Genomic DNA, 19,343 nt, shown 5'->3' on the forward strand with positions numbered 1-19,343 from the left:
GAAAGGAAATTCTGGAGGACAGCTGTCACCCTGGAGAGAAACCCCCGACTCTGCAGGTTGGAAGTGGGGGTGAAGTCACCCTCCACCTGGGCCCCAGCAGAAGTGTCCAGACCTCCCAGCCCTTGACCTTGGAGACCTTGGTTGTTGCTGCCGTGAAGGGCACCGGGGGCCGAGGGTGGTTCTCTTCCTGTGCCTCGTCATCATGTGGACGTGTGACCCGGGTCTTCCCACAGCCGAGTGCAAAGACTAGGAGGTTGAAGCCTCCTGAAAAGCATAGTGAGACCTCCTGTTCTCTGACACGCCGGGTGGGATCTTGCCTCTCAGGCCCCGACAGGACAACCGTCTAAGGCCCGTCACCGTGACCCCACGTTTGCTTAGGGGACATCACCTTCTGGGGTGAAGAGATGGACTCTTATCACAGAAACCAACAGTCCTCAGAAACTGTGCTTGATATGTGTGTGTGTCATATGTGTGTGTGTGCACGTGTAACCTTCAGCAGTTCTCCAGGTCAGCGTCTTAGTCCACTTCTCAGGCTGAGTGCCGAGGCCTGGAAGGTCAAGAGTGCTGCCCATCTTGTCTGCGGTGGGGGGAGCACTTGAGCAAGACCTCCACCTGTTGTTTCCGTATTCCAGAAGTTTAAGCATTTCTCTTCAAAGCTGGGAAACTTCCAGAATTTTACAGAGAAGCCCAATTATTTATAACAAATTCAGCCAGAGTAGCTTTGACCGTGACGGGGGCCGGGAGCCTGGGTCTCACCCCTCAGCTCCCCTTGAGTGGCCCCTGTGCCTCGGCCGTGCCTGGAGGACCCCTGACAGCTGGCACTGCCCATTCTGGGCCCACTGCCCCTAAGGATGTGGGTTGGGTGTGAGTGCCAGGTCCGAGGACCGCCCTGTGCCAAGAGCCAGGCCTGAGACCGCTGTGTCCCGGCCCCTGGAGCCACCGTCCGTCTGCTGAGCGGGGCTGGGCTTGGGCGTCCCCAGGGCAGCTCTCAGAACCTCTGGCCCCTGGGAGCCGGGCCGCTGAAAGCGTGTCCCCGCTTCCCTTGGCCCCTGCGGACTAGGGCTCTGCTGGTTCCTCAGCCACGCCCTCTTCAGAAGCAGGAAGAGCCCTGTGTGGAGCCAGGAGACCGAGCAGACCAGGGCGGTCCTGTGTGGGCCGTCTCTCTGCGGGGTGGAGGTCTTGCCCCTGCCCTGTTCGTCCCGGGGCACGTGGGGGAAGCGCTGGGCTGGCACAGAGGTTGCTGGGGACCTCAGGCTGCCGCCGTGACCTGCAGTCTAGCCCTGCACACACGCCGTGCAGGGGGCTCCCCGCTCGGCCCTGAGCTGCACACCCTGGGGTCTCCCTGTCACACAGGCGAGTGCTCACAGGTAGGGGCTGAGGTATGACCCGCGGTCTCCTCTGGCCACGCAGGTAGTGACGCGGGCCAGGTGCGAGTCACCAGGCTGGCAGTGCTGACCGCCAGGGCGATGAGTCTCCAGAGCCACTTGTGACCTTGAGGCTTCTAGGATGCCCTAGAGATAACTTCAGTTCAATGGTCTGTGTTTCAGATGACAAAGTCATCGTAACTTACTCTAAAGGCCACCATTGTGGGGACAATAAGACGGCGTCTGCTGTCATTGAGCTGACCTGTGCCAAGACAGTGGGGCGGCCTTCGTTCACGAGGTGAGGGTGCGGGGTCCCCCGGCCCAGGGGGGAGCTGGGTGCTGGGCGGGCTGGGCCCCCGTCAGAGCTCCTCCCCACGGTTTCTGCTTGGCGGCTTAGTGTGCGTGCTGCAGAGAGGATACTGGGGCTGTCACAGTAGCGAGAGGGAGACCGGCCCCTGAGACCCCTAGCCTGATGGGGCCAGGGCCACTCCACAAGGGAGGAGTCCTGGATGGAGGCTGGCACCCGTGCACGAGACTGATAAAGCAGTTGCATAAAGTGGGATTTCACCGGGCTCATCTTCAAGGTCGCAGTGTAACTAAGGCTTCACTGATCGGTGCCGCCCATGGCCAGCTGTTCAGGCGGCCGGTCTGGGACCTCCGGCAGGTGGGGCGGCACCACCTGGAATGCCCTTTTATTTTGCTGGAAATCTCCGCCTCCGGTGCTAGGAGGGCATTTGGCCAGCAGAGGGAGCGTGTGAGCTGTGCTTGGTGAACAGACACGATTTCATTATAGAAGTGGGGCTTGGGAAAGGGGAGACCCAGGAACTGTCAAAGGGTCGAAATCAATGCTTGTAAAGCAGGCTTTCAAAAATATGGGAGCAGATTTTCCCAGCTGTTAGATGTTGCCCAGTGTCTAAATGTAAAAAAGTTACATGTTGAAGTGCTTGCCTGCTTTTTTTTTTTCACGTACTGGCTGAGCAGGATGGTGTTGAGGAAGGGAGATGAGGTTGCCCTTCCAGCCTAGAGCGGCTGGTCCCTGGCTTGGGGCGGGGAGGGCTGGGCGGTGGGTGGCTCCCGGGTTGGAAGGGCAGCTGGGCGGTGGGGGGCTCCCCGGGCGGAAGGGCAGCTGGGCAGTGGGGGGGCTCCCGGGGCCCTGGCAGGCGGGTGGAAGGGCAGCCATGACCGCGGTCCACGTGTCTCTGCAGGTTCGACATCGACAGCTGCACCTACCACTTCAGCTGGGACTCCCGAGCAGCCTGTGCCGTGAAGCCTCAGGAGGTGCAGATGGTGAACGGGACCATCATCAATCCCGCCAACGGCCGGAGCTTCAGCCTCGGGGATATTTACTTCAAGTAAGTGGGGCCGTTTTGTGGCAGCGCCGCCCCATAGTCCCCCCGTCTTTGCCTTGCTGAAGGCTGTGAGATGAAGACGTCCGTGTGTTTGCGTGTTTTAGTTGCCATTTCCAAGTACCCTTGTCACGTCTGGCTCAATCAGAGGGCAGACATTGCTTAACTGTTCGAGTCGAACCCCAAAGATGGTGAGGTCTCTTGAATGTGAAAATAACGTCGCTCCTCCTCTTAGCATTTGTGATAAGCCCAGAGGTCGGAGCTGGAACTTTCTGGTCTGATTTTTGATGAGGAACCTTCTGGCTTTATTAGTTTCTCTTTTTTAAGTTTCTTAGCAGCGTCACTAGGTGGGTCCCGGGATCTAGGGCTGTCCCCGAGCCCTTTTCTGTCTCTTCAGACGATTCAGCGCCTCTGGGGACATGAGGACCAACGGGGACAAGTATGTGTACGAGATCCAGCTCTCATCCATCACGGGCTCCAGCAACCCCGCCTGCTCCGGGGCCAACATCTGTCAGAGGAAGGCCAACGACCAGCACTTCAGTCGCAAAGTCGGAACCTCCAACCAAACCAGATACTATGTCCAAGGTAATTCTCTCCACCCACGTGCCACGTTTAGCTTCCTCGGAGGCACATTAACCTTTTCATGAACATACACTCCCTTCGGTTAAAACGTCAGATCGGTTTTAACATGAAAGGCCCAGGTCCAGTCCTGTGTCTTGTGGACTGAGCAGCACATGTCAGAGTCCCAGTGGTTCACTGTCGGGAAGACTTAGATCCTAAACAGATGAGCAAAGCCTGGTCTAAACCAGAGGTGGTGAGGTGAGCGTGGAGGACCACAGCCAGAATTACTTTTGGTTGGTTTGGTTTTCATCCTGATGCTTCTTTGAAACTTCAGATGCTACTAGGGGAGGGTAAGAGATTTTGTATTTGTCAAAAGGATGAAAAGAGGGAGGCCTGGGCCAAGTGTCCACAGTGGGTATGGAGGAAGGCCTTCCGCTACATGGATGCAGCTTCGTCCTGTGTTTCTTTCTTTCCTTCCCTTTTGTTGAGATAAAATTGACATAGAGCCATAGCTCAGATGGTTAAGAATCTGCCTGTAATGCAGGAGACCTGGGTTCGCTCCCTGGGTGGGGAAGATCCCTTGGAGAAGGAAATGGCAACTCACTCCAGTATTCTTGCCTGGAGAGTTCCATGGACAGAGGAGCCTGGGGGGCTGCCGTCCATGGGGTCTTAAAGAGTTGGACACGACTGAACAACTAACACTGTAGAAGTTTAAGGTGTCCAGAATAACAATCTGAGTTATATACATCATGAAATGATTATCACAGTAAACTTGGTGGCTGTCCATCATGTCCTATAGGTACAAAATTAAAGAAGTAGGAAAAAAAAAATATTTCTCTTGTAGTGAGAACTCTTAGGATTTATTCTCTTGACATACAGCGGGGTTCATTATATTTAGCATGTGGTGTGTGGCATCCTGAGTATTACACCCCTGGTAACCGCAAAGCTTCTCTCTTTTTCTGTGAGTTTGTTGGTTTGTTTCTGAAACGTAATTGACCTGCCGTGCCGTATTAGTTCCAGTTGCGTGACATAGCATTTTAAATATTTCCGTACACTTCAAAATCATTAGCACGCTAGGTCTGGTTGTCATCTGTCACCACGCAAAGAAGTGACATAATTATTGACTACATTCCCATGCTCTGCACTCATATGTACGCTCCTTTATCACGCAGCTGGACGTTTGTGCCTCCTCATCCCCCTCAGCCACGTCTTTCCTGATTCCTTCTTGACCTGGAAAGAATATTTCCAGGAGGCAGCTCGTGTGTTTTTGTTTTCAACAACTAGTCTTCCTCTGTAAACCATTTCATGGTTTGATTTTTGAACTAGGTGAATGAACTTGATTTTTTTAAAAACAGTTAAATGTGTTTACAAAACCAGCTGACTTTTGACCTCGCCGAGAGGAGGTGGGGGTGGGTAGCTGCTCCCTGAGTAGGTGGAGTCTCGGAGAGGTTTCCGTGCACAGGTGGTAAATAAGCCAGTCTCTGTGCTTGGCAGTGCCCACTGGAGCTGGGCAGAGTCCTGCCAGGTCAGCCTGGCTTGCGTCCACGCCTCCCCATCAAGAGCACCTGCAGGCACCCTGCCACTTCTCCTCGGGCCTTCCCGCTGGCACACCTCGGCCTGCTCACCACCACCCCACTTCCCCCTGCCACACCCAGCTTGGGGCTCGCTTCTCTCACCCAGCGGCACTGCCGCTGGTGGGTCTGCAGCAGTAGCCCGGCTCCACGCTGCAGCCCTGAGCAGGGGCCCAGGTACCAGGCTGAGAACCTTATGTCTGTAAGGCCTATGTCTAGTCTAGTTGGCCTCCTGCAGTCCCCAGGCTTAGAGTGTGTGTGTGTGTGTGTGTGTGTGTGTGTGTACATGCTTACATCTGTGTGTGTGCATTTATTTATTCTTGGTTAGTTAAATCCCTTTCTTACCTTTTCACTCCATTCACTCACCACCAGTAGGAAATAGGTTTGGTTTTAAGACCTTTGTCCACGTACCAGGAAGAAGTGCAGTTTAACCCCACCCTGCCACGCGTCTGCGTTCATTCCAGAGGGTGGGAGGCCGCCAGGCCCATCTCTGGCTGAGGTTCGGTGTGGCCACCTTGGTTCCTCACCAACCTCATGGGTTTGTGTCCACAGTCCAGGCTGTGGGGCAGCCCTCTCAGGTCACAGCTTAGCCGGGTACGTACCAGTGAGGACCCAGGGGGTCCCCTGAGCCCAGCCCACATGGCCGCCCTCAGGGCTGGCCTCCGCTCAGTCCGCCGCACACACCGCACACCCTGGCCCTCTAGTGGGGGCCGACTGCGAACTGGCTGCCAAGCTGTCCTCACAAGGCAGGGTCTACACAGGGACCCCTTGCATCTCACACCAGCTGCAGGTTCAGGGGGCGCTTCTTAGGTGTGATAGCTCATTAGAAAGGTACTACGAAAAGCTGTCTTAGTCATGCTTACAGTTTATTTCAGTGAAAGGATATAAATTAAAACCAGCCAGTGGGAGAAGCACTGTAGGGTAAAGTCCAGGAGGGAGCCAGACACTTCTGGTGTCTTCTCCCTGTGGAGTCAGGAGGTGTTAACGTACAAGTGTGCGACAGTATGAATGTGTGACAACACGCACGGAAGCCCGGGAGCTGACCAGGGAGGCCCACCCGTGCCTCCGTGTCCGGGGGTTTAGTGGCTCTTCATTGTGTATGCGTGACTGATTAGTCAGTTTTTTAGTTGGTTTGCTAACTGGTTGGTTGACTGGTTGGTTGGTTGGTTGGTTGACTGGCTGGTTGGTTAGTTGGTTGGTTGACTCTTCGGTTAGTGGGTTGGTTGGCTGGTTGACTAGTTGACTGGTTGTTTAGTGGGCTCGTTGGTTGGCTGATTTGCTGGTTGATTGGTTGCCTACATGGTCAACCCGGGTGTCCAGGCAGACTGAGACGTGGGCAGCCCCCACTCCACATCGTGTTATTTGCTGAGGACAGAGGCCAGACCTGTCTTAGGGCAAGGTTCAAGTCTCTCCCGCTTCCTGACTTAGGGCAGGGGCTCCATATTGTGTGTGAGCAGTCTGTGAAGAGCTCCTCCGGGACATGAGACGAAGGGCCCTTTCGTCTGAAAGCTTCTGCAGACCTTCCGCAGATGACGGAGAAGTAAACTCAGCCGCTGTCGGAGCGCCGTGTTCATGCTGCTGTGCCTTTTTGACAGATGGCGACCTGGATGTGGTGTTTGCCTCGTCCTCCAAGTGTGGAAAAGATAAGACAAAGTCTGTGTCCTCTACCATCTTCTTCCACTGTGACCCCCTGGTGAAGGACGGGATCCCCGAGTTCAGCCATGAGACCGCCGACTGCCAGTACCTCTTCTCCTGGCACACCTCTGCGGTGTGCCCGCTGGGGTAAGTGGGGCGCTGGCCCACAGCATCCCCCAGCCCCAGAGAGCCAAGGCTGGCTCCCGAGAGGAGTTGTTGTGAGGGAGAAGTCGTTACCCGGGTTGTGACCCCGTGTCTTCCCAGAGCAGAGTCGTGGTCCTGGAAGACCAAGGCAGCTGGTGTGCCCCCCTAAGTCTCTGCTCCAGAAGCGCCCCTGTGCCGTTGGGGCCTGGCAGCAGGGTCAGCAAGGCTGCAGGGGGGCAAGGCATGTTCTGCAAAGCAGCTCTCCTCGTCCCCTTAGTGATGGAGGCTCAAGTGGTCGAGGCAGTGTCTTTCCCGATCCTCTGCCTCAGTCTCGGCATCAGAGGGGTTTGCCCGCGGGGGTTCTCCCAGCTGGTGGCTCGTGTCTTCCTGGGTGTGGGTGTGCACAGTCAGGGCCCGGGCCTCGCCGGGCAGTGGGGCTGAGCGCTGTGGTCTCCCTGTAGGGCGGGCTTCGACGAGGAGATTGCAGGGGACGACACCCAGGAGCACAAGGGGCTCTCGGAGCGCAGCCAGGCGGTCGGGGCGGTGCTCAGCCTGCTGCTGGTGGCGCTCACTGGCTGCCTGCTCACCCTGCTGCTGTACAAGAAGGAGCGCCGGTAAGGAGAGAGGAGGGTCCAGGCGGGGGCCCAGGCCGGAGGCCCAGAGTCAAGCCCTGGCTTCCTCCTCTTGAGCAGCAGCAGTTGGAGCTCTTAAGACTCTGAATGCTGTGTCGTGTAAAGCTTCCTGCAATGACTGTCCCTGCGTCTGAGCTGTCAGGTCACATGGCCAGATGCCCCATGGGCCTCAGCCCGAGCCTGCCCTGTTCCCAGGACATGGCTCGCTGTACATGTCCCCATGTGAGCTGACTGCCTTCTGATCGACTGACCCCTGCCCTTAAGAGGGGAGCATTTACGAGGTGCAGGCTGTGACCTCACCCCCATCCATAGTCTCTTCTTTGAGGGGGTGAAAGGTCTTGTCACTCAGAGGCAGGCCAGCGTGACTGTCCAGCAGGTTTCACGTCACCTGTGAACGAGGCCCAGGGCTCTGCGTATGGTCAGCCGTGTCCCAAGGGCAGGGATGGGCCGGCTCTGGGGCTTCCTGTCTCCCCCCTCACCTGCCCACCGATCCAGAGGCAGGAGGTGCTGACTGCCACCACCCCAGCCCCAGAGGCCATCAGCCCGACGCAGGAGTCAGGCGGGAGGTCTGGGTTGGAGCTGGCCCTGGGTTCGCCACTCAGCTCGGTAATCTCAGCACAGCCTTGGGGTGGCGGGGAGGTGTGGGATCGTTCCATCTGCGTGGGGAAAAGCAGGCGCAGAGGTGCAGGGTAACTCGCTGTGGCCTCTGTTAGCACCGCAAAGACGGGGTGTGTCTTTGCATACAGGGTTTGAATCTGCTTCTCCTGATTCCATAGCCTTCCTTCCTCTGACTTGGCTCTCAGCCCTGCTGTTGTGGGTTGAGGGAGCGTGTGCTTGGGTGGGCACAGCCTCCTGTCGGGGGGCACAGTAGGGGAGGTTCCCGGGTGGGGCGGCTCCAGGCTGGAGTAACTGGAACACCCTTTGCAGGGAGATGGTAATGAGCAGGCTTACCAACTGCTGCCGCCGGAGTGCGAACGTGTCATACAAGTACTCGAAGGTAAGGCCTGCCAAGGCCTCCAGCGGCTCCCCGACCCCCCCCATACACACACACACGGTCCACATGTTGTTGCCATGTTGGCAGTGGCTGCAAGGAAACCATCACCCCGGGCTGTTGGAAACCGCCAAAGGGGAAACTGTCTCTCGTAGCTCTCAACCTGAACACATTCTTTGTCCTTTCTTCTTCAAGGTTTTCTAACTGTGATGGCAGCTAAATTCTTACCGCATTTAATATTCAGGTCGTTTCTACTCTTTTGGCTCTTTTGCAAAAAGTGTGGCACTGGAAATGTCGCGCCTCTGGCATTTGGATGGTTTCTTCCAGTTAAGTTTCTAGCAGTTGTGCCCAGGTGGCGTAAATGCACTCCTGGCTCTTGATTCTCCTTCCAGCTGCTTTCTAGAAGGTCTCCCTCAACCGCACACGTCCACGTGGTGTTGTCCACGGGGCTCCTCTCACCTTCGGCGGTCCCCGAGTCCCTGACCCTGTCTGCCTTGGTCGGATTTCAGCAGGAGCTGGCGCTTGCCAGCCTTCCCCTTCCTCCCCCTGCTGGGGTTTCGGGGGTGGTTAGACGAGGTCTCAGGTGGGCCCACAGTCCTTGCGGTGTCCCGGCAGGTGAACAAGGAGGAGGAGGCGGACGAGAACGAGACTGAGTGGCTGATGGAGGAGGTCCAGCCGCCGGCGCCACGGCCCGGGAAGGAGAGCCAGGAGAACGGGCATGTGGCCGCCAAGTCGGTGAGAGCCGCCGACGCGCTCAGCGCCCTGCACGGCGACGAGCAGGACAGCGAGGACGAGGTCCTGACGCTGCCCGAGGTGAAGGTGCGCCCGCCGGGCCGGGCACCCGGCGCCGAAGGTGGCCCCCCGCTGCGGCCGCTGCCGCGCAAGGCACCCCTGCCGCCTCGGGCGGATGACCGGGTGGGGCTGGTGCGCGGGGAGCCGGCGCGCCGGGGGCGGCCCCGCGCGGCGGCCACGCCCATCAGCGCCTTCCACGACGACAGCGACGAGGACCTCCTGCACGTCTAGGCTCACACGCGCCGCTTCCGACCAAACCCGACGGGACTCCGTGATGCTTCTGTCCTTGGCCTTTAACGAAAACTGTCCGAAAAAGGGAAGAGTGTTGGTGGTGGGGGAGAGGGGGGCGCCCCTCTCCGTGGGCGCGGGGGTCGTGGAGGCGCGGCCGCTGATGGCGGCGCACGCCCCGGGTTTGTCCCCAGCCCTCGCCTTGAGCGTGGCCACCGTGCGCTTCTTAAAGGCGCTGCGGCCGGACACGTCTTGGGACCGAGGGCTGCGTTTGAGGAAGACCCTTGCTGCTTTAGGCCCTGTAGGGTATTTGATCATTATATTTTAGCATTTAATTCTCTCCTCCTATTTATTGACTTTTGACAATTACTCAGGTTTGCGAAAAAGGAAAAAAAAAAAAACAAAAAAAACCACCAACAGTTTTTTCCTGCCGGCAGGGGGTAACCTTTCCTGTCCATCCTTTAAGCAGGGGGAGGCTGTGGGCGTGCTCAGATGCTTTGAACTGGTCCACGATGTATCCTCTCAGTTAGACTCCACCGCTCTGTCTCTTTTCCCTTTTGCTTCTGTGGCGTCAGGGCACACGGGTGTGTGCGTGCGCACACGCGTGGGTCCGCAGTTGCCTGGGCTGTGGAGGGGGGGGCCGCCCGCTCTCTGCCTCTCGAGTCAGTAACAGCTGCAGCCTTTCTTTTTTTTTTTGCATGATGTCTTCGATCCCAGGTGCACAGAGCACCCTTATCAGTATTTCTCTCGCCAGCTGGTGAAGTCAAACAACCCACCCAAAGATTGATGTGTGTGTGTGTGTGTGTGTGTGTGTGTGTGTGTGTGTGTGCGCACGCGCACGCATGTGCCTATGTGCTCACATGTGTGTCCGAGAGAATGGAGTTGAGATGTCAGACTTTTTTCCAGACTTGGGGTGTAGGTCTCACCTCTTCAGGTTCTCATGATACCACCTTTACTGTGCTTATTTTTTTAAGAAAAAAAAAGTGTCTATCGACCATTCGACCTATAAGAAGCCTTAATTTGCACAGTGCGTAACTCATGGAAGTTGCATGAAAGCCAGTGGGCCAGGCTCTCGCCCCCAGCCTTGCACTTGGATTCCCGCCCCGGCACGGCCGAGACCGGCCGCCCGGTCCGCAGGACGGGAGCGGGGACCGCGTCCTTCCCCGGCTGTTGGCGCCTTTCTCTGAAGTGTTTAACGAATGACTTTTCTGGCATTTATAGAGCTGTATATAGACTCAGTGGTATTCATATCCTGGAAAGCCAACCGACCCGCAGGGTTCCTGGGTTTGTACTCTCGTTTGGCTAGCTTATTTGATTTCAACATGAGTGTATTTTTAAAAATTGATTTCTTTCCTCATTTTTTTTCAATCAAATTTACTGTAATATAAAGTATTCAACGATTTGAATAAAAGATAAATTATTAACTGGGTGGTCCTGCTTTCTGCCCTTGAGTGAAAAGCCCCTGAGTTTGTCCGATACCCTCTCTGCGTCTCTTGTTGCATTCCAGAAGCAGTCGTGTCCGGGTGTCGGCCGACCCTTCCCAAGTGTCCCCAAGTCTCCCCGAGTGTAGATGCTCACTCGAGGCCCACGGGGGGCCTCTGTCAGCTTCACCCACACCTGGTTTTTCCTCCTTCCGAGAAAGCAGATCTCAGGATATTTATTTGCTTTTTACCAAAACAGCCACCATGAGTGCAGATCCCACAATCCTGGTATACAGCCCAGGCTTGCATGGAGCTGGGAGGGGGCTTCTCTTGCATGAATCTGGTTTCCATCTGAAATGACCGACTAGTAACTAGAGCTTCCCGGATGTTACTATGAAGACAGACCGAGCAGGGAGTATGATGTCTGACTATAGACTTATCGGAGTCAGCGTCCATCCTTTCTGCTCATATTCTGATTATTTCCAACCGGAGAGACTGTTTTCCTCTTGAGGACTTTAAAGCATCTCTCTCAAGACGGACACTCTGGGGTCTTATATAAAGGTTTACGTTGTGAGCCCACGGTTGCTGGTTCTCAGATGCTGTGTCCACGAAACTGTTGTCCAAGCCACTCCCTTTTCACTAAGACACAGGAGTCCTCTCTGTCCAGAGGGGTATTCGCGAGCCCTGTGGGTGAACTTGATGACTCTTCATTGGCACCTCGGCCATCTACCCTGGTGGCCAGGTGTGCGGGGCACAGGGCAACAGGGAAGTGAACACACGTGTGAGGTGTTTGCTCACGCTCTTTTCTCCAGCACCTCGGTAATCTCTTCCCCTGAGCCCCTGCAAATAGACTAACAGTCTGTGCCAACTGTGGTCGTAGGAAGTTTAGGAAAACGCTCCCCAACAGCAAGTAAATCTTTCATGAGTCTAATTTAGTTTCCTTTTAACCAAGATTTTAAGCCCCACCTTTATAGAGACTGTGTATTGAATGGCAAGGGGCTGGGATAAGTAGAAGGTCAGGACACTGTAGGCAAACCCTGTACCCAGGAAAATCCATGCGAGAGTGGAGACCCGGCTCCCACCAAGAGCTTTCTAGATGCAGCTGCCTGCTTTCCACCAACCTGTGACACACACTGGCCACGACCACCTTCAGGGAGGTCGATGGCCACCCCAGGGGGTCATCTAGAAAGAATTCTTCTGTCCCTTTGCACCAGTTCAAGAGGTAGGCATGGAGGACATGGAGGTCTTACCTTTCTTCTGGGGTCAGGTCACCAGCGGGTAGTGTGCCTTGGGGTGGAGGTCAGGTTAGATTGATTAGAAACCCCTTCACCAGCTTTGGAGAATCCCCATGACCCAGAGGGACATGACTTCTTACTTCTCCAGATGAACTTGGCCCATGGGGAGTTGGCAGCTCAAGGGTGGCTGAGAGTGTTGTGCCTCCCGGGGGGGTGGGTCACTGCATGAATCCTGGGCAGGGCGGTCCTGCAGCTCCTCTCCAGGCTGCACGGACCCCGAGGCAAGGAGCTGGGTGTTTGGGGATAGAGTGGCTAGAGGTGCTGGGGAGGTAAGGCTGGAGCGTTGTCGTGGAGCTTGAAGAGCCCCATGACAGTCACTGTCGTTCCCATTCTGGGGGAAGTGAACTGTTTTCCCTGAAGATGCAGGGGAAGGCCAAAGTCAGGCTGTGAGTTACTACTCACATTTCTTTGCTTCCTTCTGGTAGTGAGCTATGGGCTTCCCTGACAGCTCAGTTGGTAAAGAATCTACCTGCAATGCAGAAGACCCCAGTTTGATTCCCAGGTCAGGAACATCCCCTGGAGAAGGGAAAGGCTACCTACTCCAGTATTCTTGGGCTTCCCTGGTGGCTCAGCTGGTAAAGAATCTGCCTGCAATGTGGGAGACCTGGGTTTGGTCCCTGGGTTGGGAAGATCCCCTGGGGAAGGGAAAGGCTACCCACTGCAGTATTCTGGCCTGGAGAACTCCATGGACTGTATAGCCCATGGGGTCATGAAGAGTTGGACACGACTGAGCGCCTTTCACTCCCTTTCTTTACTTCTTACGGTATTTTGGGCAATTAGTGAGTCAAGTTCAGTGAAGTTTACTTACACTGTTATTTTGATACAGAGTTAGAGGAAAACAGAACTGAACAAATGGTCCCGTCACCCCTGGACAGGGTGAGAGTGTCAGAGGTCACCTGGTGGCGGCTCTGGGGACCCCCTTAGGGGAAGCATCCCGAGAGCAGGCCTCACTCCCCCAGAGCAGCGCTGAGTCACGGGGTGGGGGGGGGAGCGGGTGCCATGAGGGGCGGGTCCCAGGCAGGCCCTGTGACCCTTGGCTTCAGATTAAAGAAATGAAATTGATGAAATGTACCAGGCAAAGAACTTTATTCCCTGAATCATGTGAACATGAGCTGCTTCCATGATGCCTTGGGATGTCACCACCCCTGCCGCCCCCTCAACACGCATGGACCCTCGAGCTGTGGTGCCTCCGGCCTGCTGGTTGTCATGGGAACACTTTTCACTAGGAGGACCCCACTCAGAATCCCGCCCCATTCAGTTGCCCTGTCTTGAGTTTCCCTCCATCGGGGAAGTTGGCCTTTGACTTTCGTGACCCTGACATGAGGTCGCCCTCCTCACCCACGATCACCCTCTGCCACCCCTGACGAGCGCCCTTCCCTCAGGGCTGGCCTTGCCCAGCCCACCGCTGTCCCGCTCTGCCCACCTTGTGGCTTTCGGACTCCTGCCGCAAGCACCAGGGAAGAGGCTCGGGATGAAAGAAGGCATGCTTGAGCGCGTTTTGACTGCCGCGTTGTCTCATACAGCCACACTCCCCACAGGGACCCCCGCACAGAACACTTGTTCTGTGTGGCTGTTGACAGAGGTTCTGCAAACACTGGAGAGGACTTAGGTTTAAGAAAGTTTGGAAAAGCCTGAATTTAAAGGGAAATGACCTTTCTTGGTACAAGGCAGAAGGTCTTTTGAAGGAGAGATGGCTGAGTGCACATGAAGTCAGACTAGGGCACGTGGCCGGCGAGTCTCCTAGAAGAGGAGCGGCACACGGTGGTCCCTGGGACCTGGGGGTGTGTGGACCGCCCACCGGGGATGCTGTCACGGTGGGCGGGGCTCTGTGGTTCCCCGGCAGATCCCATGGAGCAGGGTTGTGGTGGACTCTGCGAGGGCACACAGATGATTAACAATGACGATGGCCAGGTGGGCCCCGTCTGCCTCTCACCTGCCTTCCTCAGAGGAAGGCTTTGCTCCCTGCCCCCACCATTTGTGTCCCCCCAACACCACTCTCCTTGGGGTCAAAGTCCCCAAGAAACCGACCCTCAGCCCTGATGCTGAAGCGCAGTTAACCCTTGATCAGCACAGGTTTGAACTGCACAGATCCACCTAGACGCAGATTTTTTTTCAGTAAATAGAGTGGTACTGAAAAAATGGTTGACAAAAATAAGGATATCACACGACACAGGACAATGAGATGAAACTAAAAATTTCTGTGTCCCTAAATGAAACTCTCCAGGGAGCCAGAAAGCACGTGCCTTCATTTAGGTCTCATCCAGGGCGGTGTTAGCGTTTGGACTGAAGGGAACCCTCTGCAGAGACTAGACGGCCCAGAAGGGCCTCTCCACCCAGGCACTGACCACCGGGGCCTCTGCGGAAAAGCTCACCCACCGCCCCAGGCTTTCCTGATCCTCTCGGCCGCACCCGGGGCAGGAGGGAGGGTGAGTGTTGGCCCATTTTACGGGCGTGAACGTTGAGGCTTAGCAGATGTGTGGTATACTGATGGAGGTGGGATCTAAATGACTCTAAAGCCCCTCCCTGCCTGTGTGCTGTCCGCACACTCTGTGGACGTCTCCCGTCCCCTCGGTCAAGGGAAGGCCGTCCTTCCAGAGGCTCGGGCCAAACGCCTGGCACCTCTGGACCTCTCGCTGGCTCTCACACCCCACATCCAGCCCATCAGCACATCCTCCCACCTCCACCTGCAATCACACCCTGAATGCGTTTCTCTCCAGCCCTGCTGGTGCCATCTGGTCCAGCCCCCCGGGCCCAGCTGGGCAGTGGCAGCTTCCCCGTGCTTGGCTCAGACGGCCTTGAGGGGCTGCCCTCGCCCCTGGGTGAAGCCCCGGTCCTGCGGGGCCCTGTGTCCAGGCCCGAGGCCCCTCTGGCCTCAGTCCTGCTCCCTTGGCTTGGCTCTGTGGCTGCCACATGGGCCTCCTTGCTCAGTCTGCCCAGCCCCTGCTTTTTCCTCTCTCTGGAACGTTTGTCCTCCAGTTCCCACCCCCAGAGCTCATTCTCCTGTCTCCCTCGAGGCTCAGCATCCCAGAGGCCACCCCTGACCGCTGTTTCTTAAGGCTGCAGCCCCCCACCCCTTCCTGCTCGAGATTTCCGTAGCACTTCCTACCTGCGAAGACACCGTCTCCCTACTTCCCTCACTGAGCTCGGATCTCTACCCTAAGATGCTGGTTCCTCTGTTCAAGGCTCTGTTCTCCCTGCCAAGAGCAGGGCCTGGCAGACCGCAGGAGCTCTACTTTGCAGAGAGTGAGTGGGTGGGTGGGTTCCTTAGTGGGACAGGGTGGTGGGTAGCTGAGGCCCAAGCCAGGATCTCTTGGACAAGGTTTCAGAACAGTGTCTGGAGGCTGGTCCTGGAATGTTCTCACCTCATCTGGAAAAGAGCTGAAGACCCAGGTGATGCCCGTGTCCTCCCTGGCCTCTGCCGATGTTGCTGGGCCAGCCCCCAACCCCGAGACCCCCAGCCCCAGGGGTGGCATCTGTAGGCACTGGGCCCTGGCGCTCTGGGGGCAGGGCGGGTAAGTCAGGATGTAGTGATGCTTCTGTGTCCAGGTCCTGGGACAGGCGGGGACAAAGAGGACTGTCACAGCAGGTGAGGCAGACACAGAACACTGGGAGGACCATCCCAGTCCCTGGAGGAAGTGGAAGTAGAAGACTTCTGCCGAGAAAAATTGGCAGAACATCAGGCAGGGCCTTGTACAGTAAGCGCCGTGGGCAAACCCCGGCATCTACACTAAGGCACAGCTTAATAAACCATCCTCAACCATCAAAAAAAAACAAAACAAAACTGATTGAGGCCTGGGAGGAGGAAGCACTCTGCCCAGCAGCCTTCCGTGTCAGGACTTTGGGGCAGGAAACGCAGACCCAGCAGAGCCGGCCTGACTTCGGGAAGGAGCTTGAGGTGCAGGGAACGCACTTTGCCCCTAAGACAAGCTTCGCCCCCAAGGGCCTGGCTGGAGCCTCACCACGGGCTCCCATGCTGTTCCCATGCCTCTGGTGGCTTCCGTGCTCCCCACTGGAGTTAATGCCTGTCCCCTGATGGCCTCGTGGAGCCATGCTGCCTTGGAAGAAGGTTCCAGGGTCACTGGGGGACCCCTCCGGACAGTACAGAGAGGGAAACAGCAACCCTGGGGCCAGGTCTGGGACAGCCACGGCCCCCCAACCACCATGTCCCCAGTTCAGCCCGGCGGGAGGGGCGCCCTGTGATAGCAGGAGCTTTGGGGCCACAGGGTGGGAGGCAGGCCAGCCCATCTCCCCAAAGGCCTCCTGGAAAATCAGCCCAGTCGTGTTGAAGTCAGTCCCCTGGGAGGTCATCCAGACCTAGGGAATCCCTGGTGGCTGGGCTTTCATTCTGCAGCTCTGGGCTTGCCCCGAATGCCTGTTCCTTTTCTATTTTCCCAGAGGGGAGCCCGGCCTCTGTCCTTAACTTCAGGAGGTCCCAAGGCCTGGGGTGAACTGTCTTGCAACAAAGGACATGTCTTGCACAAAATCTGTGTTTTGGGCTGCTGGGCGAGTTGAGCTGCAGCACAAGAGTCCTGGAAACACTGTCACTGGTCACTAGCCCTGCGGCTTTCAGTGAATTGATTTCTTAAGAACTGGCCAAGAGCCAGTGGCATGACAGTGGACAAGGGCCTCAGTTTCTTGTCTCTAACATGCTTCTAACTTCGAGGGTTCTCATGGGATCACGTAGTGAGTATCGTGCTCAGAGAGGAGTCTGGCCCGTCACCCCCGATGCCATTGAGGATGGTGGCACTGGCCTTTCCTAGCGGCACTTACCCACCAGCCTGGGTCGCTTCTGCAGTCTGGACCCCAGGATGACCGGCCACCCCCATGTGCCCCTGGCCGAGGGACTCGGAGACAGGGTCGGGGGGAGCCATGCAGAGCCGTGCACAGGTCTCCCTGCTCTGGGGTCCGAGGGGGAAAAGAGCTCTCAGGACACTGAGAGCAGGAGGGCAGCTCTGCCCAGACCTGGGTGGCTGCCGTCTCCTCGGGGAAGAGTGCGTGGTGGGTCCGGCCCAGCCTGGGGAGTGGGTGCAGGGAGGGCCCTGCTTGCTTCCTCCCCACAACGAGCTGAGAGCAGGGCCTTAGCAGCTGGCCGCTTCCCAAGCTGAGGACGCGAGGCAGGGGAGCCCTGTGTGTCCAGGGCCGCTTGTGGTGGAGAAATGCAGGGACTTCCTCGTGTGTAGGAAAACCCCGTTCTCCCTTCTCCCGTGAGTCCTCCTCACTCCTCTCCCAGGACACTTCACTTCAGATCACCGAATGCGGGGCTTTTGCCTACACCAGACACTTGCCTGGAATGCAGCCAGGTGTCCCACAATTTAACCCACTTCTGACCCCCTTGGCCTGGAGAGAGCCTCAGACCCCACCGGTTAAGGGCTTGGTCCCATGAGACCATGCCCCCTCGGATGCCAGTCACTATTAGAGCCCCAGGTGACCCACAGTTCTGCCTGACTTGGCTACAGATCAGGGTCCTCTGACCGCTTCCCTCTTTGGAGTAAACTAATTTGTGAGAAAGTGTTACCTGCTCAGTCGTGTCCGATTCTCTGCGACCCCATGGACTGTAGCCCACCAGACTCCTCTGTCCATGGGATTCTCCAGGCAAGAGTACTGGAGTGGGTTGCTATTTCCTTCTCCAGGGGATCTTCCTGACCCAAGGATTGACCCCGGGTCTCCTGCACTGCAGGTGGATTCTTTATCAACTAAGCCATGGGGAAGCCTCTGATTTGCTGGAGCAGCTCACAGAAGTCAGGGAAATATTGACTTGTCCACCAGATTATTAGAGAATATGGTGCAGCGTCGGAGGAGCCAGGAGAGGAGACACACAGGGCGGGGGTGGGGGTGGGTCCCAGTGCAGGAGCTGCGGTCCCCACGGACCTGGGGTATGGATGTGATTGCTCTGAACCCCGGGTAGTGGGGCTCTTATGCAGGCTTCACCCCATCGGCATGGCCCATGACCAACCATTTCAGCCCGTTTTGCTCAAGAGAGTGGGGAGATGGGGCTGAAAGTTCCAAGTTTCTAATCACAGGCTTACCTGCAGGCAGGCACCCACCCAGAGTCTCTTTGCGATCCCGTGGACTGTAGCCCGCCAGGTTCCTCTGTCCATGGGATTCTCCAGGCAAGAACACTGGAGTGGGTTGCCACTTCCTTCTCCAGGGGAATCTTCCCCACCCAGGGACTGAGCCTGCATCTCCTGTGTCTGCATTGGCAGGCAGGTTCTTTACCACTAGCGCCACCTGGGAAGACCCTAGCACACAATCATAGCTTGGTCTTACCCATGACCAGGAGCCACCCACAAGCCCACCCAGAGTCACCTCGTTGAACAGAAGACACTCCTAGGAAGTGTCAAGGGTTTCAGGGGCCCTGTGCCAAGAACAGGGAGGGGTGATGAAGACACAGTTCTATTATCTCAGGCAGGAAGGCAGCGCCTGGCCTGGGTGAGCTGATGCCTTGGGGAGGTTTGCCCCACTCCCCTCCCTCTCCCCTCCCACCGCACCCCAGTCAGTGCTCAGCCCAAGTAGGGAAGTAGTTTGCAGAGCTGCAGCCTCCTCCTGTCTCACCAGAGCAGCTGGTGCACCGCTGGGCTTGGGGCCAGCTCCCCGTGCCCACGGAGCAGAGAAATGAGGGTCCCGGGAACGAGAGGGCACCCGGCACTCATTCGTCTGTTATCTGTCCCTCTTGCATGCGCGGAGGGGGGACCCAACCTTAATGTTCTGTGTCCTCCCAGGCTGCAGTCGTGGAGGGGGAGGTGTTCTCTGCCTGCGGCCCTTTGATCTTTTCTACCAGCATCTCTGCCCAGGAAACCCATCAGGATCTGTGCTCAGAGGACCCCTGTGGCCCACTTTCCTGGGGATTCAGGGTGGGTGCATCACGGTCCAGCGACCACGGGCCTGCCTGCGGACATAGTGATGCCAGGAGAAGTCCTTTGTGGGTCCCGAAGAAGGCAGTCGTCCTACCCTGGGACAAGGACGTAAGGACCAGTCTGGGAAGCGTGGCTCTCCCATTGCCCGCGGCCAGACCCTCGATGCACACTGCTTGAGACACCCCATCGTGAGTAGCAGGTCCGATAGCAGTGTGCTATCCTTGTTTACCTGGATGATAAAACATCTTTCAAGAAGAGGATCTCTTTGGAAGAGCCTGAAAGAGACTGCTGGGAGGGTCACGGCCACCTTCGCTCACTCCCTTGGCCCTGGGAACCCTGGTGCCACAGAATCAGGTCCTCGGCCCAGGTGACTTCCCCCAGAGCAGCAGTCTGACCAATCGTCATCCTCCTATCCTTGCCTGAAACCTGCCCTGCGGGTGAAAGATTGTTTCCAGCTGGTTGGCTTCCAATTGCTTAGACAGCAATTCGACTTCAGACCAGCCCATTGC

The 19,343-nt window shown here is 56.9% G+C and overlaps 1 protein-coding gene across 1 annotated transcript in view; it reads left to right on the plus strand.

The window, feature by feature from the left end:
* IGF2R (insulin like growth factor 2 receptor) overlaps window positions 1–10,672 on the plus strand; it is a 102,565-nt gene extending 91,893 nt beyond the window's left edge. The window contains 7 exon segments of the mRNA XM_068984901.1: window positions 1,548–1,662; window positions 2,570–2,716; window positions 3,108–3,295; window positions 6,438–6,624; window positions 7,083–7,235; window positions 8,181–8,250; window positions 8,860–10,672. Of these exon segments, the coding sequence (XP_068841002.1) occupies window positions 1,548–1,662; window positions 2,570–2,716; window positions 3,108–3,295; window positions 6,438–6,624; window positions 7,083–7,235; window positions 8,181–8,250; window positions 8,860–9,267 (1,268 nt within the window). The 3' untranslated portion in view covers window positions 9,268–10,672.
* The last annotated feature ends 8,671 nt before the right edge of the window (window positions 10,673–19,343 follow it).

The sequence above is a fragment of the Capricornis sumatraensis genome, chromosome 13 (assembly GCF_032405125.1).
Source record: "Capricornis sumatraensis isolate serow.1 chromosome 13, serow.2, whole genome shotgun sequence".
Taxonomy (NCBI): domain Eukaryota; kingdom Metazoa; phylum Chordata; class Mammalia; order Artiodactyla; family Bovidae; genus Capricornis; species Capricornis sumatraensis.